Source organism: Panulirus ornatus, chromosome 8 (assembly GCF_036320965.1).
Source record: "Panulirus ornatus isolate Po-2019 chromosome 8, ASM3632096v1, whole genome shotgun sequence".
NCBI classification, from domain to species: domain Eukaryota; kingdom Metazoa; phylum Arthropoda; class Malacostraca; order Decapoda; family Palinuridae; genus Panulirus; species Panulirus ornatus.
The window spans coordinates 44,036,098-44,059,938 of NC_092231.1; the positions used below are offsets into that span (position 1 = coordinate 44,036,098).

Consider the following 23,841-nt stretch of genomic DNA (forward strand, 5'->3'; position numbering starts at 1 on the left):
TCTCTAGTAAGAGTCGACCTGTGCGCAAAAGGAAACAGATACAAGAATGGGCTTCATTCACTTTCTTTTTGATGCATCTCAGCTTTGCAGTCGTGTCGAGTCCGATCTCTTGTAAGCCATCCACCAGAATTTTGACAAACTGATCATTTAGATGAATCAGTTATAAAGATTACTTTGCAAAATATATGAAAAGGGCACCATCTGTACGTCATCAGGTATATGTTTATTCTTTTTGAGGCTGAGGCTGTAGAGAAAAGGAACCATATGTACAAGAAATAAACTCAGAAGCGTTCATACTAAATGCAAATTGGGGGGAATATTCTTACGACGGGTTTCTCCTTAGCAGTGACCTTGGAAAGATGGAGGTCATTAACCAGCAAGGAGCTAGGAAAGGCAAGAATGACAGCCTCTCCGTTTCCCATTTGTCTTACGTCCCACATCACGATTAATCCCGGCCCTTCAGCGCTCCCTCCAGGGAATGATGACTGGCCACCTCCCTAGGCTATAGCGCCACGAAGGGCAGAGAAACCGACATAAGCCACTGACGTCCTTTAAAAGAGAAAAGAAAATAGAAAAAGCCTCGAGACAAGTTTGTTCACCCCCATCCCAGGGCCAGAACTAAGCTCTTGTTACTAATTTTTGATAAGATGATTCGAAAACAAAAGCTGAGTGATAGTGGTTGTTCAGTATCTGACGTTCTCATGAAATGATAAAGAGCTTGTTTGGACGACCCTGGAAAGACGACTCGGGAAAGACAGAACATGGCTGAATATCTCAGAGGGAAGCAGCATAAGAAAATGAAAAAATCATTACTCACTGGCGGTATGAAAAGAGAAGAATAATTCGATAAGAACAGCTTTGCAGTATGTAAATATTCTGCTGGCAAACAACTGCAATCGTTTGGGAAATCTGTTTCAGTACAGTTGATCGTTATCGTGATGAATAATTTTTCGCTGGCATGAAAAAGATGAACAATTATACATTCATCAAATATGATCGACGTCATTCACTCCAGATCTTGATAGAAAAGGAAGTATCACCAAAGTCTATACTTGTGATATAAAGTTAGTATGCATAGATTCAGAAGCACCATAAGGATTATCTCAAGAAAAAATGTATCAGGACTGCACTATAATCATGGATCATGTAATCTGCCTTTTAATACTAACACCCACAGCATCTTCACCAGAGAATGATGGTTGCATCTGTCATTTCAATAATGAATCGATAGTAAATACGGGTTGTAGAGTTACTATAACAAGACCCAGACATGAACTGAAGTTTTGGCAAGACTCTGGGAGCAATACTGACCCTCCCAGTCCTCATACCACATGTCTCTTCTGGGGAGTCAGACAGGCCTGGCAACACCTCAGCACATCTCACTAGTAACAGAAGATTCAATGATATTTCTCGTGGTACTTGAGTTAGAGTTAATAACTGAGATGGCATTACTCCAGTCAATAAATGATCATAGTTTATAACGTGATTAAGCTAGGCATCTGATTCTTGTCCTGTTCTTACACTATATTTGTGTTGCTTAAGTCTAACAGAGAGATCCTTACCAGTCTGCCCAATATATATATATATATATATATATATATATATATATATATATATATATATATATATATATATATATATATATATATTAATGATTTATCAATGGGCAAGGAGGATTCGAATCCAATCCTACTACGTGGCAGACCGTTAAGCTATCCACTAGACCACGAGGCGACAAACTCTTTCCATCTCAGACCAACCGATGGTCCATGAGATCTCTTGTCACATCTCGTGACCTGAAACGCAAGGGAAAACCCACGCCCGCACGAGTCGTAGGTAGAATCAAATATATCTCCAACTGTCTGTAAAGTTTATATATCTTTAACATGTACTGAACACATACACACACACACACACACACACACACACACACACACACATATATATATATATATATATATATATATATATATATAGAGAGAGAGAGAGAGAGAGAGAGAGAGAGAGAGAGAGAGAATGAATGGGAACTCATGCCATATGTTACTCCTTAGTAATTAAAAAACCTTAACTTTGAAAGTAGTGATGGTGCTTATCTCACATTCACCTGGATATCTATACCCTTATCTCCGTTTACGTGTAAAGCAATCATGCAACCTGTAGAAGCTAACAGTAATTCACATCAAAGATCTGGAAGCACTTACAATAGACAACTGTGCTTTAACACCGTGAGGGAGGTCAGTTATCATGACAAAATTAATGGCAATGGATAACATGTACAAAACATAGCATGAACAGCTGCAGCTCCTGAGTGTTGAAGGTAAGGGTGGAAGAGAAAAGGATTAGCTGGTTCACTATGGTGTTATGATATGCTGGATAACATAGGTTCACAGGATTCATTTCATCAAACTTTTGAAAGGGGAGAATAACGCTAAACCCGGAAGGGCTCTTATGTTAGTTCTGATATGCAAAATCAAACGTCATTTTTGTTCGCGTTGTGCGCTGTTATTCCTAGTGTAATGCATATTCTGATTACATGCTTCCAGATTTACAGTAGTGATAAATTGCAAGAACTGGGTAATGTTAAACTTTCATATTCAAAAGCTAGATATTCGTTTTGATTTGACTCAGGTTCTGTCATTCTGTTGCAGGAGAGTGTAATGTTAAAGATGCTGTAGAAATTAGCACAGTGTATCTCCGGTTCGAAGGTGCAATTGATGACCACTCTCTCTCTCTCTCTCTCTCTCTCTCTCTCTCTCTCTCTCTAGTGACCTAAAACCGAGTAGCAATGCATGTAAATAGTAATAAAAGCGAATATGATTCTGGTATTTCAGAGCTAGGGACCTTCGAATGTAAGCACGAGCAAATGATAACCCTTAATCTTTATGATTCATTGGTTCGTCTTCATCCTGAACACTGTACTCAGTGCTGGTCTCTACTTGAAAAAAGGCATAGGCAGAATGGAGAGAGTACAGCTTGGAACTACCTAGATGATTCCTTGACAAACAAATTCTATGAGAGCCAACTAAACGACCTGGATCTATTTAGCTTAGAAAAAATGAAAGTTAAGAGGTGATCCAACAGAGGCATTCAGAATCAAGGTCATTATAATCTTGACCTAATAAGGTTCTTAAAACTTAATTCGTCTGATTTCACTAGTAGTAATGGATATAAACCTGTTGGCAATATTTTAGCTCGAATGATGCGAAGTATTTGGTCTTGAACAGGATTCTTAACATATAGAATGATTTTCGAATCATAGTGGCTGAAAACAATACTGTAGATACGTTTAAGAATAACCGTAATGGATGATTTCGTTCATGTCCACGACTAACATTTTCTGTGCCTAGTTAGTCACACTGACAGTTTGCAGGGTTTTATCCCTAAACTGTCTGCATGACTTCGTTTTACCACTCACATTTGAGTTTCTGACACCTTCCACTATGACAAACAACCTCGAAGGGACCCAATGGTCTGTTGCTGTTTGATGTCCATTCTATTCGTTCGTATTAGTACTATCATTATTGTTATTATTATCATAATTATCATTATCATTATTATTGTTATTATTATCATAATTATCATTATTATCATTATCATTGTTATTATTATTATTATCATTATTATTATTATTATTATTATTATTATTATTATTATTATCATTATTATTATTATTATTATTATTATTATTATCATTATTATTATTATTATTATTATTATCATTATTATTATTATTACTATTATTATCATTATTATTATTATTATTATCATTATTATTATTATTATTATTATTATTATTATTATTATCATTATTATTATTATTATTATTATTATTATTATTATTATTATTATCATTATTATTATTATTGTTATTATTATTGTTATTATTATTATCATTATTATTATTATCATTATCATTATCATCATCTTCATTATCAACTATTATCGTTATTATCATTATTATTATCATTATCATTATTATCATTATCATTATTATCATTATTTTCATTATATTATTATTATTATTATTATTATTATTATTATCATTATCATTATTATTATTATCATTATTATCATTATTATCATTATTACTATTATTACTATCATTATCATTATTGTTACCATTATTATTGCTATTATTACTAATACAATTGTAGTATTATATCTAATTATGTCATCCTCATTATCTTCATTATCATCACAAGCAATATCATGTTCTTGTCAGGAAAACGTTCAAAATACCTCATTAGGTTTAGATCTTACTGTACGTTCACGCAACTTACCACCAAAGTGGCTGCATAACAATTAAAACAACAGCACCTTCTCTTCCGTAATTGCCGAGATGTTCCAAGTTAAGGTAAAACTGGCCACATAACGATCATGCAGTTACCACATGTAACAAACGGGTGAGCTTGTGTCTGCAATATCTCACTGCACAAACTAAAACTTAATAACTTCCTTGATGTGCTTTCTGCCCTGTCTTTATAATGAAATGCTGAGTGACTCCAGAATTTACTTCTGCCTATATCAGTGGAACTTCTTTAGTGTTGGTTATACTCATCTCGCAGTTTAATATTAGTATGTAACATGATTTAACTGCTAACACCACCACTTGTAACGAGGAAAGACTGTACGGTCCCTTTATAGTGATATACGTACTAAAGAACATATATCAAGCCGTTTTCATTATATATCAGCCAATTTATATGTACTAACTCTTAGTTAAAACTGTGATATCCTCTGTATGGTTTTAACATGTGAAGTATTGTATGTATATGTCAGCTGACATCAGATTAACCAAAGCATAGAGGAAAGACCAGTGACTAAGGACTGTCTTTAAGATGACCGGTCAATTGTCAGTTTAACACATTAAACAGCTCATCTACATATGAACATGAACACATATGATAAGGTACCTAGATCATGTCTGCTATAACACACCAGGAAATACAGGCAACCATATGTTACTTAACAACCTTCAAGTATGTATTCTAACTCCTTGAACCTAACATGTGACCCTTGAACTGGACATAACGACCCTTGGATATGCTGACATGGCCTTTGACATAAAACCTTATGGTCAGGTCTTAGGCCAGGCCATCGTACCAGCGTATGAATCTTGCCCATGTGCTTAGGGGTTAATTCATTGTGTTTCAAGAGGTCAACTCTTTACGGGTCAAACCTTGTGTTCAGAAGGTCAGTACTTTAGAGAACCGAACTCTTACTTACCTGTTGTGACGAGTTAACGAGTATATGTGTGACGCAGGTGGACGTGACCAATAGGACGGCAGAAGTGGATCTGACCAACTACATTCCCAATGGTGAGTGGGAACTGCTGGAGGCGAGGATCATCAGGAACGTCATCTACTACTCTTGCTGCCCGGAGCCCTTCCCCGACGTCACCATCACCATCACCATAAGGTACGAGAGCTTAAGATAAAAATCACTGTTATAGAACTTCATTTTCACTGCCGTAGAGTCCAGAGCCCTACCTTCATTTTAAGTAATGTTTTTGAGGGTGAGTAATTGATTAGGATCCTATTGCTCACATCTAAGCAAAGAAAACGTTCAAAAGCATCACTGCCTAACATTAGAAATCAATAATATCAACAACCCACGGAGACAGAAGAACCCAACAATAGATTACAAGAATATAATCCATGTTTCTCAAGTAAGTCTTCTTCATAATAACCACTCACTCTCAGGTAAGAAATTTTTGAGTTGGATCAGAATGATATTAACCTATCATTAACGATGGACAGAGACACGTTTTGCAAGAAGAGAAATGCAAACAAAAATAAAGTTTTTTAAAGGTGATATGATATCGTGGTAAACTGTAATTTTGAAGGGTGAATTTGAAAGTGTGGTTGTGCTTAAAGTGAGAGTAAAGTTCAGTAAGAATGGCAGTACAGTGGAGGGGTTAAAGTTAAGAGTAGAGACTTACAAAGTAGAAAATTTGAGGTCGTCTTGAAAGCTCTGATGAGTAGTTAACTGTAGAATGTGGGATTTGCTTTCACAGAGTAGAGCGTGTCCCACTGTGATGTGTAGATTAAAAACACGAGTTAAATGCAGTCAAAAGAGACAAAAGAAGAAAAAAGAGCAGTAAGATTAAAGACTGAAAACTAGCTGCCACCATCGATAAACAGTGCTCCCGCACCTTACCCAGAACACAAGTCAGTCCCATCGACACACCATATTCCTCCCTTGTTAAGCTGGACACAAACCAATGAAGACCATCAACAGCAATGTTCCTCCACATTAACCTGAACACTAGCCTGTCTCATTAGTAAACACTTTCTCTGTTTCATAATTGAGAGATCATCCAAAAGCATAGCTTTACACTTTTCTCTCATAAAAATCTTTTATGAGTATCTAGTATTTCTAACTCTGATGCTGCGATCTAACAAGGTTTACCCTTCCTTGGAACAGACGCAAGACGCTCTACTACATGTACAACGTTGTGCTGCCGTGCATGATGATGTCCGTGCTGACGCTACTGGTCTTCTGTCTCCCACCCGACTCTGGCGAGAAGATTGCTCTCGGGGTCACTGTCCTCCTGGCTTTCAGCGTCTTCATGCTCGCTATCGCCGAAAAGATGCCAGAGACTTCGGAGTCCATCCCGTTGATTGGTAAGTTGGTGTTTACTGCTACATTTCCAGTTAGGATATTGGTTCTCGTTCGTCATATGAGGGGTTAACTGACACATTTCTTGTACAGATATTGATCTCCGTGTCCTGCGAGGCTTTCGGCTGTTAAATCCAGTAAGCCTCTGCGTATCAGCAGCAGCTCATCAATTATATTGGTTTGTAAATATTCTTTATAACAATAATGACTACCTCCAGCATCTTATATATATATTTATATGTGTGTGTGTGTGTGTGTGTGTGTGTGTGTGTGTGTGTGTGCATGTGTGTGTGTGTGTGTGTGTGTGTGTGTGTGTGTTGTCAGTCCCGATAGTCAGCATTGCTGTATATACTTAGAATTTTTTAGCTTTTGGTTTCAGTTCATTTGATATATATAGAATCAAACTCATAATCTTTGTAAGCCAATTTCAATTTAGATAAACCTTATGTGAACATATCTAGCTTGGGACTATCAACGTGACATTTGATCTGACCCGAGGAAGTCAGGTCAAGATTTAAGCCATCTTACCCATGGGCCGTAGCGTCGTAGCTCAAGTTGATATCAATACTCCTGTGTATATAATAATGATCTGGAAAAAAAAAGATTGTATTCATATGAAATAGTGCTCTCACTCTACAGTAGGATAGCAGCAACATGAACGCAGTAGTATCAATACTCTTGTCTTATTTCTTTTCCAGTTTAAGTATTCACGGTCGTCAGTTACACCCAGTTTATTACCAGCATCAAAGGTAATCTGTTTGAGGATGTCATGTAAGGAAATGAGAATCTCGAACTAGGAGCGTTCTAGGACAGGGAAACAGTGTCATCTGCACACTTGATAGGAGAATAACTTGATCATCCTAGCATGCATCTTCGCGATTAACAACCCCATTCCCCTCCTCTCCCCCATCACTACCCCGGTCATAATCCCCTTTCCCCCCTCGCTCTGCCGGTCTCACTGTCTGGAGGAGGAAAGTAATTTATGGAAGGACCCACCTTGTCGCTCTTCGCCAGGTGGGAAATTACCTTTACATCAGCTGAATGGAGGAATTCCCAGGGGACTTCATTTGTAAGGCAGCCACATATCAGCGGCTTTGTGGAGGCCTCAGGGTAGAATGCTGGCGAAAGAGAAGGTTCCTTCTCCTGACTTTAACGCGACGCGTTTTGAGAGGGGTTCATAGTGATTCTTACCTTTGACATTTCCTTTTTGTCATGCACTTTTGTGTATCGGTATTAAAGAACATGCTCTCTCTCTCTCTCTCTCTCTCTCTCTCTCTCTCTCTCTCTCTCTCTCTCTCTCTCTCTCTCTCTCTCTCTCTCTCTCTCTCTCTCTCTCTATCTATCTATCTATCTATCTATCTATCTATCTATCTATCTATCTATCTCCTTCTGTGCATAAAGATAAGAATCTTGGAAGCATCAATAACAGTCTAAAGTATCATAAATGGTATACTGTTAAGCGTTGAGCAATAAGCCAACCGAATGGCAGTCTCGGATCATCGTCTACAAAACACCAGACACAACTCTCACTTTCTTTCTAACATTCTAGTAAGACCAGACCGTAGGTGTGCAGTCCATTTCTGGTCCCGAAGAGAGGATGAATAAAAAGGAGAGAAGACACTGGAAGAAGTATAAAGAAAGGTGACAAAATCAATTCCAGTTTTGAGAAATCTGACGGACGAAGAGAAGCAAATGAGATCAAAAATCATTCCTCTTTAGAAGTGTAGTCTATCCGGTGACCGAATTCAAGTTTTCAATATCTTTAATAATTTCGACAACAAAATGTAGTGCAGTTCCTAAGACAAAATCAAATAAAACTTAAAGATAAGGGATGTGATACTGACTTAGTAAAAAGTTCTTTTGCAAAAAGAAGCATTGAACAATTGAAGAAAGATAGCTCTAAACACTGTTAATGTAATTTCTATACATACGTTCAAAAGAAAATATTCAGACATTTTGTTCTCATCCGTTCGGGTATTTACGAAATCAATAAAATGACAAAAATATACATGTATATATCAAATGCTCTTTCTCGTTCGAAGCTTTGAATGTATATTGCAAAACTCACTGAGATCAATTACCATAGGGCAGTGTTGTCTAACAGAGGATGGGATAGAGTAGTAATATTTCATGAAGCTATTTTCATTTTCGTTCTACCCTGGTAAATTCCATTCAAGCTTACTTCATACATGAAATGTTTTTCTTACTTTTTCCTACCAGTTTTACTTGGAGAGAAAAGAGTGCAGGAAGCAAGGCTTCGTAACATATATATATATATATATATATATATATATATATATATATATATATATATATATATATATATATATATATATATATATATATGTGTGTGTGTGTGTGTGTGTGTGTGTGTGTGTGTGTGTGTATGTATGTTGTTTACAGGGTCGATATGCCATCAATTGACTGAAGTAAGGCATGTGAAGAGGGAAAAACCATGGAAGGGCCTTCAGGGCTGGTTGTGGATAGGAGGCTGTGGTTTCGGTGCATTGCACATGACAGCAAGAGGATGGATGGGTGCAGATGCGACTTTTCTTCTGTTCCTGGCGCTGCCTCGCTTACACAGAATATGGTGGTCAAGTTTGAATAGATACATACAGATAACTGGATGGGTAGATAGCTTTAATGAGGAGCTTTCATTAGGGCATCTAGCTGCCGTTGCTACCACATCTAACGTCCACTGTTCGTGCCATAGTTACTGACCACGTCCCCTTGTTCCTCGCAGGCATCTACCTGACGGCTGTCATGACCATCACGTCCATCAGTATCATCATGACAGTCATCGTACTCAACTGCCACTACCGAGGTCCCATCCAGCGGGAGGTGCCGCCGTGGATGAGAAGGTATATGACCCTACCACACTAGAGTTAGGCCCAAACTCCCGCCCAACCTTTCTAGCATATCTATTAGCTAGTTAGTCATATCTTCTGCACACCTTGAGCTGCATCACACGTTTGTTGGTCTTCTTTTTGGAAACATGATTCTGATTCTGTCTATGTATATACGAAAGAAATACCTGTGGATGTGTTTTCATCGCATGGCTATAGTAGAGGCAACTTATGATTTTCTTCACTGCTTAAATCTAGGCACCACTAAGCTGCATCATACTTCATTCCTATCTTTACCAAAGGTTGTAGCCTATCTCTGCTCTTGGACATAATCAGTAGTCTAACCTAGAGCGATATTCTTACTTCGTAATGGCTGACTGATGTCTTTCTGCATTTCCTTACAACTTGTTCGTACGTGCCCGCACTATAACCTTTGTGAGACCGTATTTGGCCCATGTGTAATCTCCCTTTTCATTCATTAGTCACCTTATTGTCAGAACAAAATCCTTTCACTTTATCCTTTGTTAACTTTCTTCTCCATTTGAATTATTTCATATGCCTGATATAATCTATTTGTCATTACCAAACCAAGTGTAAAGTTCCAGCGACACCTCCGCGAAGGTGGTGTTCATATGCACTCCTCGTGTTGTGTCTGTCTCTATGACGGCTATATTCGTCTGCTTAATGAGTGTTGATTATCTACCGAATCCCAATCGTATAAACAGAGAAATCTTTCACGGATCATACCGAGATTCTTCACTTTGGTGATCAGGAGAAAAACTATCAATAGGAATACAGAGAAATTCAAACGATATAGAAGGCAACTGGAGGAAGGAAATCTGTCTCCTGAAGTAAAGATCATCCTATCTTAATGACTTGAAGACTTGTAAAGACTGTGTATGTCCGATCATAAATTACCTACGGGCTATTGCTAATGCCCATATACATGTCTTATATTACTATACTTGGTATTTGTCAAGAACTAATTTTCAATTCTTTATCAAAATTTGTAATGAACAGTACTTTATAAATTAAGCATATCATGGTTTCTCATTCAAGTGGCGATATTTTGCGACCGAAAAATATTCGTTTTGCGAATTCCCACGTACATTATCGAACTATGTACTTATATGTACTTGATTACTCCTTCCTGGCTGACAGTTTACTGCAAGAGTTTGTAAGATTCTGAAGATAACTATTCTAGAAATTGTAACGTAGAATTTTCAGTTTTAATTTACTTTGTAAATTACTCTTTTTCAGGAAAAGCATAGGTAATACAGTAAGGTATTCTATTTCTTGAAGGTAAGAATGTCATAGAAGTAACTTGAAATGATGAATCATTTGTTGATCATGATAAAGAGAAGCGCGAAATTAAGTAATTAGTATTAAAATCTATTTCATATAGGTTCCAATCAAGACCTGTAATTAACAGAATTGTTTACAATTCCTGCAAAAAGATATCCTTCTGCATAGAGCATTTCATAATTCATTTTTTATATTGATATACCTTCTTAATTATATTTCACATTTTATAGTAAAGGCAATTTACTCAAGAAAAAGTTCCATAAGAGAAACTGTAATTGACTTGGGTCACTCAGGTACTGTTAAAAGATCCAAGATGTTAGGTATTCCAGATAAAAAGAAGGGGTGAAAGAGATGGCAAGCATTACATATATATATATATATATATATATATATATATATATATATATATATATATATATATATATATATATATATATATATCTTGGGGAATATCACCAGTTATTTTCTTGAAAGTGAATTACAGCACGAGAGAAGGAAGCTTATCTTTCCAGATCCTTAAAAAGAAAGTATTGCAATTTAAGATATATGATAGAATCAGCACGTGATCAGGGAGCTATGAGAAGAAAAAAAATCAGAGCTCCACTTAAGAACGAAATATTCTTATGGCATCAGCAACGCAATAACGTAAGTTATGCTATTGTGCAATTGCCAACCTTCGAGACATTCACAGGACAATGCTAGAAAATAAGATGCCTAAACCAGAGAGTTCATCTCATGGCTATGATAAATAGATGAACTCCTTGAAGAATATGATATGACCTTTCTGCTCGACAGTAGACCCTAGTGTGTGTGACAGTCTGAACTCAGGCCTGACCAAGTTTAGTTAAAGGTCACGTCGTTATATCCAAGGGTTCCACTGGCGTTATCATTGATCTCACCATCGTGTCCAAGGGTCGTACCATCGTTCTCAAGGAGTAAAGGAGGAACTGGTGATAATATGATGTAGGCACTGTACTCCACTTGTTTGTAACCCGGTCAGTTATGGTTTCCAGCGAGGCAGGCAGCAGACACTATAAGATAATCGCAGCAGAAGTTCAGCTAAACATAGTAGCGTCTATATTCACCAGCAATGGAGGAATTCAAATGTTTTAAGGACAACAGACTATTATTACGACGCATTGCTAACACTCTGCTTCGCCTGACGAATCCAACCACACCATATTCGAATGGATCTTGCGTCACTATCCCTATGACCGTACATTTCGTCTCGGATTCGAAAGACCCTTAAAACGTGTTTCAGTTTTTCGTAACCAAAGCATTTTGAAAACCAAAGGTTTGTCTAAGGGCAACTTAACTGGCTTTAGATAATGCACATTACTTTCTAGCGGCTTCAGATAGTACAGAGATAACAAACCTGCACCTTGTCATGTCATGCGAGCACGGTGCCATCTCATGGGTTAATTATGATCGTAATCCTACCAGACACAAAGTGTTTTAAGTTATTCATCAGATAATTCCACATCTACGAGTGCATCTTCCTAAACTTGATATTACTTCCCCTAATTTATGCAGTCGCCAGGTGAGACATAGGAAGTTGGTTTGTTATAGCAAATGATCTTCAAGGAAATGCGAGTTGCTAGTTCAGAGTTCTACGTAGAAAGTCGGTAAAGAGCATTGCTGGCATGTAGCATCAACGTCAATACGCTTAAATGTCACAATATGCAAAAGGTCATAGAAAATGTAAGGAGTGATCCCGTGGGTGGTAAAGTGTATAGATTAAACTATCTTAGGGATTCTTACATCTCGTGTTTCACTTAACAAGTTTTAATTCGTTCAGATTTAGCGCCACAATTCCCTCATAAAAGTAAAACTTTGCACATCTCTAGGAACTTTTTGATTATTAATGTTAATGTTATGTGTACGAAAAACATATTGAAACTGCTAACCTCCAAAGCCTTCTTAGACCAGATGATAATATTTCTGTTTTTCGTATGCACCAGTTTAGAATATTTCTGTACACCATTTCTAGAAAGAAATTTTTTCCAATGTTGGTTTCAATGTTCACAAAATGTCTACTTAAAAGAAATGGCGGAAAAATGTAAAAAAACAAAGCGATCAGATCCTCTGTGTAGTCTTAAGACTTGGGTGTCCGATTGTAAAGCTGCTGCGTCATTCATGATGTATCAAGGTGTTCGTCCATCACAAAGTTGAAAGTCAAGTTCTTGATGTCATCTGTACTGATCACTTTGTGGTAAAAAAAATTCCTCACCCCACCAATGGGGCTGAGGTAGTCCTGGGTTATATTAGCATCCTTAACGGAATCTAAACCATGGTAAGGTCTGTTGGGACCTGGTTGTGGATAGGGAGTTGTGGTTTCGGTGCATTACACAAAACAGCCAAAGAATGGATGTGAGCAAATGTAGTCTTTCTATGCCTGTTCCTTGCGCAACCACGCTAACACAGGAAACACCGATCAAATATAAGAAATGGAAACTTAGTTATGAACACCTTAATGCTGTTTTGGCTAAGTGTGGAGAAAATAGAGAGCCCAAGAACCGTGTTGCAGTTGGTGTATATAACTTAGACCCGATATCAGTATTTTCGTTGTTTGTCTAAAGTAAATAGTCGTTAACAAGATCCCTTAAAGCGTATCGCTGAATACAAGTAAATTTTTTAGTGTATCAGAGAGAAAAATCTTCAGATTCACTTTTCGCTGTCCCTCGTTCAGTAAATTCAAAAACGAAATGTTTACTTTCAAACTCACACTTTTATATCATATGTCTGTAAGTGGTGAAGCCTATTCAGTCTGAGTGTTAGACACGTTAAAGGATAATGGGGTATTTGATGTCCCAAAAAAATCAAGTTCTGATAATCATAATTCAAAAATAATGCCATGGGTAATATGGAAGAAACTTTCGTTAGCATTTTGCATGATACCGGACATTGGAAATATGCAAAATTCATAGTATATCATCTCTAATCTTTGTTACTCAGTTAACTAAAGGATGGAATTCTCATTTGTACCATAGAAAAGTGTGTTATGAAGCATTTTCTTTTGGGTGTCATTATCATAGGACGATATGAATGCTACTGTAACTTCTTGAGCACGACAGTTTCGACTCCTGCGAAGGATAATACGAACCTTAAACATTACATTAAGACACCTAGGTAAGATGTTTTGGACTTTGATTTGACCTGTATTGGTCATGTCAAGGGTCATGCCATTATATCTGAGGCCTGTGTCGTCATTCTTAAAGAGTCGTAACGTCATGCTTCAAGAAATAACGTCAGACACACAGTAGAGTTCATCAGGATACAGGCATCAGTATCAGTGGTTGGGGGCAGATATGAAGTACATTTCAGATATTGATCACCTCAGTAATACAATAATACAGTCTTTTTAAAATCTCATTTTGCTTAATGTGAACACGGTCATTGTTGGTTTGACGGGAAAAAAGTTAAGAGTAGAGAATGAAAAGATGATATTCACTTATGATACACAGGGTGGATTGGTTGTTAAGAAGGCTTGGAAGGGACTGCCTCGATAGACGAAGACTCAAATTATATTCATTATATCAGGCATATGTGGTTGTAGAATGACTTGTAGACAGCATTAGTGTTGTGCGTTCCACCTGTGATATCTTTCCTCTGCTTTACGTTATGTGTAATACTGGTTTTGTATGTCTTTGTGTACCCAATTTTGTTTTGTGTTTCTTAGTGTGTGTGTATGTGTACATTAATGTCGTTTGTATGTGATGGTTTATTGCTATGTAGCACCTTCATATATCTTAAACAAACCAAAAAGATTTAAACATTTAACTACTTTTTTCAGTCTAATGAATTATTCTCTTATTCATCTTCTTTTGGCTGTATTAATTTTAAGGATTCACTCACATGCTGTTATAAAAAAGAAATGATATCCTTATATGATGAAATAAGATTCTCCTTTCTTGACTTCTCTTGTCGAATACATTTGTGAATACCTTTGTCCTGATAAGTTCCTAATGAGTACTTGAAATCAGATCACTGGGAGGCTTGCAGCTTTCATATAAAGACCCTGATCGCGGCTCCACCACCACCATCTAAAAGTTCTTTCCTCGTTTGACTCTTTAGATCACTAACGAAAATTGATATAATGTGAACACATGCTAAACTTAATAAGGGATTAGATGCCTATTTCGTGTACCACTTTCCAATCTTGTTTACGCTTTTTCCAATAGTAAAACAATGTTGTGGAAGAAACTAAGGTATGATTAACTCCGCTTTTTTATTTGAACTGTGTTCTGTGTGGATGAAATTTTGAGATTTTTACGATATCCTCTCGCTGCACCCCCGACTCTCCTCCCTTGTAGGCTGCTTTTCAGGATCAGTTTTCTGCTGGCTCTATGATGGCCTTTGCTTGGATGGTGAGCATGTGAAATCACCAAAGTCCCCCTTTTTTAATTTTTTCTCCTTACCACAGTGCACAAGCTTCAACTTGATGATGATCATGACTCAAAGAAAACTAGTTTTTGCTTCATCTGTGTTCCTATGAAGGAATCCGACGCCAAACTTATTAGGAATAGCCTATTAACGTAGATTCTTTAAGTCTAGACTAGTTGTATTAAAGTAGATTCTTTAAGTCTAGACTAATCGTATATCTATTCTTTTTGTCAATATGATCTCTCACAACCTTCATCATGAACTCGTGTCTTATGCATGAGAAATGTGTGGCATATGAAGAGGTCAGGGGAAACCACTGAATGGTATGTGGGGTATGGTTGTGAATAGGGAACTGTAGTTTCAGTGTATTACAAATGACATTAAGATAGTACATGTATGTAAATGAGGCTATTTCGTCGCCAGTTCTTGGCGTTACTTCGCTCGAGGTAAACAGCGAACAAGTATGAAAAAAAATAAAAGTAAATACACACACACACATATATATATATATATATATATATATATATATATATATATATAATGTCGTTAGATTTTGATGATCCAGCAGCGAAATATCAATTCCTAATCATCCAAGGGGAATGACTGTTCGAGTGCCAAGTTATTAATCTCGCTGCCTTGTTACTGTGTAAACTAAACTCTTTCTTTATGAAGGAGACTGATTGCACAGTATGTATAGACTTTAACTTTAGAATATTGTGAGCATGTAGACTAACACGTAAACTATCTGGCCTCGTAAACAGTATGCATACTAACCCAAATCTGTCCTGAGTTTAAAGACAAAATCATGTGTGAAGAGTATAGTGCACACTAGCTTAGGGGAGCTAACATGTGTATGATTGGGTACGTAAACGAATGTGATGATGAGCTCCGTTGTTCCGTAAGTACAGAGTCTAACTTTAGTGCATCGTATTTGTGGAGACTAACTGTATCAGAACTATGAAGACTAACGTGATAGTTCGCTGAGGTGTAAGATTAAGGTAGTGTGTCTTGTTATGATTAACAAGAGTGCGTCATGAATAATTTGTCTAATGTATATTAACAGTGTATAGTAACCTGAATCGATCGTAACTGTATAACCTAATGCCATCATGTCGTTTGTTGAGAAATCTGAAAGTGTCATGTGTGGGTTAAGTAGGAGGTATCAAGATTTTTTAGGGGTTACCTAATTGTGTAGTAGACTAACCTGGATGTATTACCAGTGTGCACAATATCCTGATTGCATCAACACTGTGTAGACTACCCTGAATGTATCGCTAGTGTGTAGAATAGAATGAATGTATCAACAGTGTGTAGACTACCCTGAATGTATCGCTAGTGTGTAGAATAGAATGAATGCATCAACAGTGTGTAACCTACCCTGAATGTATCTCTAGTGCGTATAATAAAATGAATGCATCAAGAGTGTGTAACCTAACCTGAATGTATTGCTAGTGTGTAGACTATCTTGAATGTATAGCCAGTGTGTAGAGTACACCTGAATGTATTGCAAGTATGTAAACTAACATGTGTATCAAGAGTCTATCATATGCCTTTCCTGTGTCTAAATCTTACTAGCTTGAGTGTACCGTTTTACCGGCTTCAGTGTACCGTTTTACAGGCTTGAATGTACCGTTTTACCGGCTTGAGTGTACCGTAGGTATATGATCTGACTTTAATGCGCAGTGAGAGTGTAGATTAATCTGACTGTATAGTGAGCGAGTTGTGTAATTTGAACGCTTTGCATGTATCTAAACTGTCAGCTGGTCATGTGTCAACTTACGCAAGTAAACATAGGTTTCGTGTAGTACATGCACCCAGAGCGTAGGGCAGAGGCTCCCCGTAATATCTGTCCATGGGAAAGATGATAGAGGCTACCCTATAGTGTTTATCCATGGGAGAGAAAGTAGAGGCTCTACGTAGTGTCTGTCCATGGAAGAGAGGGTAATGGCACCCCGTAGAGTTTCTCTACAGGGGAGAGGTTTTAAGCTCCCAGTGATACATATCCATTAGGCAATAGTCGCAGAATTCCCGTCAAATAGTAGATATGTAATCCTACTGACACACACATCCTAGGGATAATGGGTGTTTGCCTCCAACGGTGTAAGTCACCCATTGCTACGCGGGCGTTAGCTGCACTTTGAGTAATCATGATAATCTTATGTTATAATACAGAGACGGATATGTTATATCCCTGACTTATTTTTTGAAACTTTTGCACTGTGTCTCTGATCCTTATGCTACTCTGCAGAGTGTCCTGGTATGTGTGTATGTTTGCAAACTTGACGCCTTGAGACCTTTCTCATCTCCTGTGTCTACCATATTCCATAAAGACTTATCATTGTACACTGTCCTGTCTGAATCTTTTGCCTAACTATAGTTATTTTTGATAAAAAAAAAAGAAATTACCTCCATTTCTTAATCTGGAATGTTGATCGCTAGGGCTTTCAGCTTCAGGTGAAGCAAAATCTGAACTATTATGATATAGTCATTATCATAAGAGGTTGGTGACAAGAGGATGGGGCTAAATTACTGGTACCTGTGCGTCCGCCAGAGTGTTTCTGAGAGGTCACGGTTCGGACAAGGGCATGAATAGTGCTGCCAACAACAACAACAACGGCAGAGCGAGACGCGGCCTTCTGGGGCGAGGCCTCAAGCGGCGACGCACCAGGTCCAGTAAGGGAGGTGGAGAGGAAGCTGCCCTTACAACGACTCACACGCGCGTCGTCACCACCGCTCTCTACGGTGACTACTCCAACAGCATCGCCAAGGACCATCTTACTAAGGTGAGGGAAAAGTTCTGGTCGGTACTCTATCCCTTCCCGCCTTGAACTGGACAGAAGCATTCTGCACAAACTTTTTGACCTTCTGTCTGAGGAGGGCAAACATTTCCCTTATGATTTGATATCAGATCTCCATATTTCCTTGTGGTGATTCTGCTAGCATTGTCAGTATTGCCATATGAATCATAGGTAGGATATCAGTGATGGTTTTTATTCCAAATTTATTTACTCTATTTTGCCTTCAAGTCATTAAAGTGTAGGTTATGTATATCAGTATAAGCTAACTTACTGATTATTCTGTCAAACCTAATGAGGGTACTTTCTAATGACAATATTATAGGCTTTCAGTTTTTAAAATGCATAATCATACTCCCAATAGCGCCTGTGCCTGTTGAAAATGTGAGAACTTCAGTAAAGTAAAAAAAAAAATCGATACCTAAGAAAGCACAGGATGAAATATCTTGAACCCTTCAAACAATAAGACGTCCACTACCGAATACATTTATTTTCCCTCCATATGCACCTCTCAAAGTGAAGCAAGACCCATGGTTGGTCAAAAAGCGTGGTGATGCAAGATACAGTTTCTGAAACTCTCCTTCGTTGTCTTTTTCTCATACACTGATTATCCCATTCCTCCTTTCCTGATTATCAATACGGATCTCCTAATGCTTGGGTCTACTGGTGACCTCTCCTTTGTAGCTCATCGTTCGTACTCCTCTCTCAGATATGGATATCTAGAGGAAATTTGCAATAAATGGGATAGACTGGAAGGAATTGAAATATGTGGAGGGAAAAATGTGAGAACTGGTGAGCTGAATATATCACTGAAAAAATAAGAGCCTTAACAAAGAGGACGAAAGAAGTAGTAAAGTAATTTGAAATGAAGCTTGATAAAGACTAGAGATAGGGTTGGCCTTGCGACAGAGAATAACGGTTAGAAATGTACACAAACGATGAACGTATATTTTAGGAAACATTAGGAAATCTAAGGGGACAGCAAACAATAGGGGAAGAAAATGAGGTAAATAAGTATGTACAGTAAGATGAAGAAACGGGAAAGAAAGGACATTCGGAAAGTATGATTATGTGACACTAGGAAAAAAGAGCATATGCATAAAAAAAGATGGATTTGACTTAGAAGGGGCGTAGAGAAGAGGCGAAAGGAGACATTCTTAATGTGATAAGGAGAGAAAAAAAAATGGGAACACACGATAGGAGAGAATTAAGATCAAATACAGATGAGAAAAAATATGCATTAAAGAAAGGAGACAAGAAAGAATGATTGAACTTGAGTCCGTTAGGAACAAGATATGTCCTATATTGGAGGTCTGGAAATATAAGACGTGTACATGAATACAGTCAAATATAAAAGTCATTGGGGAGAAATCAGAAAGACTTGGGAAAATAGGAAAATGGGGTGAGTGGGAGGGAATGAACACAAATGATGAACAGAGGGTTACGAATGTGTAAACCCCGACTACAAAGTGGCGAGGGGAGTGATAGGAGAATAAACAGAGGGGGAAAACGATGCTAAAGTGCAATGATACAAAAAATAAACATTCAAGAGGAGGGAGGGGGGTCATCTGCCGCACGTTTTGCTGGTTGATCTTGGCTGTAATGAACGTTAAGGTCAGATGGGACGCAGATGTCAGCTGAAATGTGGATTGGTAATAAACCAACAACAAACAAACACGACACGGTATCTGACTCAGATATCCCCATAGAATCCTGGCTGCTGGAGCATGTCATATATATATATATATATATATATATATATATATATATATATATATATATATATATATATATATATATATATATATATATATATATATATATATATATATATATATATATATATGGTATCCTGAACGGGAAATGGAAGGTTATAGTAAAAAGGAGTTTTGTTTGATCAGGACTGAACAAGCAGAGGTGTGTGGGGTGTACACAGGACAGAGGGAATTGCAGATCCTAGTTTGTCCTGCCCTTTGATGATTTATGAAGGGATTTTATTCTCGTATGTACATAGCTTCTGTTATCTGAAGTCTTTTAGGGTCGTGGCAATGTTTTATTATAATCGTGTTTTCAGTAAGGTGCTGACGAGTGAGATCTATGTTATGTTGTCATGTATGTAGTTTAGAGCCTCCGTTTTGAAGATGAAGTGTTAAACATCGACTAAGTGATGTAACAGTTGTCCCAATTAAGTTTACAATACATTGAATTTACATATTTCAACTACATAAGAGTACTTGCAAACTACAGTGGTTGACTGTAAAGGGTTATTGATCTGTGTGAGGTTGTTTCGCTTAATGTAGTCTCTAGTTTTCTTGTTATATTAAATGATGATGCTGAGGCGATCTTCAGGGATGTTGCAGGTGATTTTCCTATCTGTTATCTCTAGGATACGTTCGTTAGTCCGACAGGCAGAAAACATCTTTTTTTTAGTTTTTTATAGAAAACTCGATGAACAGTTCTAGGTTGATGTTGGTTGTGATGAATTAGTCAAGTACGGAGGAACACACTTGTCTCTCCATCTATGATTTTGATATAAAAACCAACTTTAACTAAAGTGACTCCTTGGTAGAAGCTCTTCCAGTTCTTTTAAAGACGATTCTTATAGGTAGACTCTATGCTCGGAGCGCTGTTGTCTAGCATTCAAACACCTTTCAAAATCAGTAGACTTACGGTGAACACTGGTGTGGTAATTCCCCATTATGAGGCCCGGATGTTGACATCAAGAAAGGGGATCTCGTGGTCTATATCCAACTCCATAGCCTTCTTTAGTTTTTCAAGGTGTTCTTCGTTCCTTATGACGACGTAGATACCATCGACGTATCGGCAGTTCGTTGTCAGTCCAATGGTGCTATCTTGTAGAGCTTGGTTTTCTACATGACACATGTAGAAGTCAGCAAAAGTTGACCCCAACGGAGATCCCATGGGGACTCCCTCTGCCTGATGATACAGCTTACCATAAATTATATATCCCATTTAGCTAACCCTTACTTAAGTACATTTCTCTATCTACCCTCCCAGTTATGTCCCTCTCTCTTGCCCTGTCCTATCCATACCAAACCCTCTGACCTCTCCCATTATAACCCTCCACGTAATATATCTTTGTACACGGGTGTAGAGTGACACGATCCGGCTGACTGTGGACGGAGTGGGAGAGGAGATGAAGGAGGCGGGACCTGGCGACTATTCCAGCGCTGAGGATCTCCACAACCTCAACATCGGTTGGCGAGACTTTAGTAACGACAGCAACACTTATAAGAGGAACACTAATGCCAACAGGTACTGTGCAAAGTGCTTTTTGACGCCCTCTTGCCCTGAGCTCTCACTCTGCGTGTGCGTGTTTGTGTGTGTGTGTGTGTGTGTGTGTGTGTGTCTGTCTGTCTGTCTGTCTGTCTGTCTGTCTGTCTGTCTGTCTGTCTGTCTGTGCGTCTGTGTGTCTGTCTGTGTGTGTGTTTGTGTGATTACCTATTTATGCATCCAGAGAAGGAACTTTCCACTCGTGAGAAATTCCTTTTATTCTTTGATTGTCATCATATTTTTTTTTTTTTCATTTTTAGTTTCTTGAAGTTCTTCCCTACATTTGTTTTACTTACTTGCCTGTTACGTTATCTTGTCTTGAATGTTCTTCTGATTACAAGAGACTGTTCTATGTTAATCCATCACAGCCTCTTAGGAGCTTGTGAGCAGATATCATGTCACCCCTCATCCTATTTTCTCCCAGAGTGAGTTGACTGAGGGTTCTTCAGCTCTACTTGTAGCTCTTTGAGTTCAGGTTTGATACCTTTCCCGTTTCCAGTCTTATCGGCCCTCTCCATCAGGTCTTTGTGGCCAATGCCAACCTGGGTCAGACGTAAGCCAGGCCTATCTCTCTAAGCATCTAACTCTCCGCGTAGAGATAGGCAAAGTTTATGTTAACCAATATATAGCTAGCTTCCCTCACGATCTTTCTCATGTGGCTACTCTGCACCTCATTTTATAACTAGAAGTATATCACTAGGTGACACAGGTACCACAAGTGACAACACACATGCCATTGTTAGTGATACCTAGAAGCACTAGCATTATACCTGGGACCACATGCATCGTGAACATAAAAGCTAATTGGATACTCTTGTAACTCACTTAGGAAGGTTTACACTTTATCTGGGAACACTCAGACACCTCACTTAGCATCCCAGGTTTGCAGGTTATAGAGTTGGGAGAACTGTACCTTACCTGTCAATGTTTGATATGCCCTGCAAGCACTTGTGATATACATGAAATACACTTTTTCATTCTCCTTTTCGTCATTCAATCACACATTTTGCATGAAATTTCTTTCATTCCTTCATTATGTACCGGAACTTTATCTTATATCTTAAGTTTTACATTGTCAATACTTACCACGATATTTCTTCCTCAACAGCGCCTACAGCCCTAACCTGGCGGCCGTAACTACAAACCGGGCTCAGGAGGAAATCATACGAGCACTGAAAATCCTACTCAGCCGCCAAGAACGTGAAGATGCAGAGAAGAAGCGCCTGAACGAGTGGCGCGTCATCGCTATCGCTGTCGACCGCATCCTCTTCTGGATCTTCTTCATTGTTACCACCGTCAGCTCGGTGGTGTTCCTCGTCATCCTGCCGGTGGTGAAACGGTCCGAATATGTCCGTAACACCTGAGGTCGCTCAGATGCGATCCGCGGCGCACCCTCGTAGTGCTGCTTGCGCCCTCACCCTCCTCCCATCGTGGTTGTATGTACCGCGAATTGTTACCTTCCCTCCAGGTGGACCCTGAGCTCTCTTTGTCTTGGTCTGGACCGCGCCCCGCCATGCATCGTCCTCTTCAACACTGGTAGAATGTTCATACTCTTTAGCAAACGTTGGAGTTTTCGTGCCGTCAAATACAGAGCTCTCCATTCAGACTTTTGTTGAATTGACATGGAAAACAGACGGAATAACAAGTGGATACACGAGGAGAGAGTCAGTGAAGAGACTGATGATGAGCTACCGTGGGTAAACAAGAGTTTAACCTTTCTACCATGCATGAAAGCACACTTTTGGTTGGGGACGGCAGCGCAGGCCGTGATTGTTGGTGTGTCCACTCTGTGATAATGGCTTCCAAGTCCCTCACGACTGTCGTCACGTTGCGGTAACAGGTAGAACAAGATCGGTGCTTTCTTTGCCTTTCCACGGGCCATACCTAGCGTAGTTCTGTGGGCGCTCGACAGGAGAACTCTCCCGTTTACCTATCTAAGTCTCATTTGTTGTAGTACGTTGAAAAGGAAAAAAAAAAAACTGTTTCATTGTATAAAGAGATGAATATTATCATAAGTTACCATTATTGTTTAACGTCTGCAGTGATGATTTTGAGAAGGAAGAAATCCTTGGAAATACCGGGGATATTCAGGAACGGAGACAGGCTAAATGTTTTGTGTGTTTGAAGCCATTTTGGCCAAGGACGTCACGTCACCTGAGCCTTACACTTTGTTATGTGCGTCGAGGAAATCTCAAGTCTCTCGTCCCCACTGTTGATAAAGGGCTATGGATGGTCCTTTACGTGTTTATAAGCCTTAAAAAATGTTGTAAATGGAATCATCTATAATAGATTAGATAGATCTCAAAACATATATGAAATATATATATATATATATATATATATATATATATATATATATATATATATATATATATATATATATATATACATATATACATATATATATATATATATATATATATATATATATATATATATATATATATATATATATATATATATATACATATATACATTAAAGTTAGATTATTCATCTGGATTAGTAGCAAATTATATTGTTGTCATTTGCACAAATTTCCTGGAGCGGTTAAAGTTAAGAGTCGTCCAGTTCTAGTTTGAGTGAACTTCACTCGGCC

The 23,841-nt window shown here is 38.1% G+C and overlaps 1 protein-coding gene across 1 annotated transcript in view; it reads left to right on the plus strand.

The window, feature by feature from the left end:
* The window catches only part of LOC139749920 (neuronal acetylcholine receptor subunit alpha-10-like), a 254,491-nt gene extending 230,949 nt beyond the window's left edge, over nt 1–23,542 (plus strand). Inside the window, exons 7-12 of the mRNA XM_071664334.1 lie at nt 5,264–5,418; nt 6,427–6,626; nt 9,365–9,482; nt 17,707–17,938; nt 21,066–21,226; nt 22,353–23,542. Coding sequence (XP_071520435.1) covers nt 5,264–5,418; nt 6,427–6,626; nt 9,365–9,482; nt 17,707–17,938; nt 21,066–21,226; nt 22,353–22,608 — 1,122 coding nt within the window. The 3' untranslated portion in view covers nt 22,609–23,542. The remainder of the gene's footprint in view (nt 1–5,263; nt 5,419–6,426; nt 6,627–9,364; nt 9,483–17,706; nt 17,939–21,065; nt 21,227–22,352) is intronic.
* The last annotated feature ends 299 nt before the right edge of the window (nt 23,543–23,841 follow it).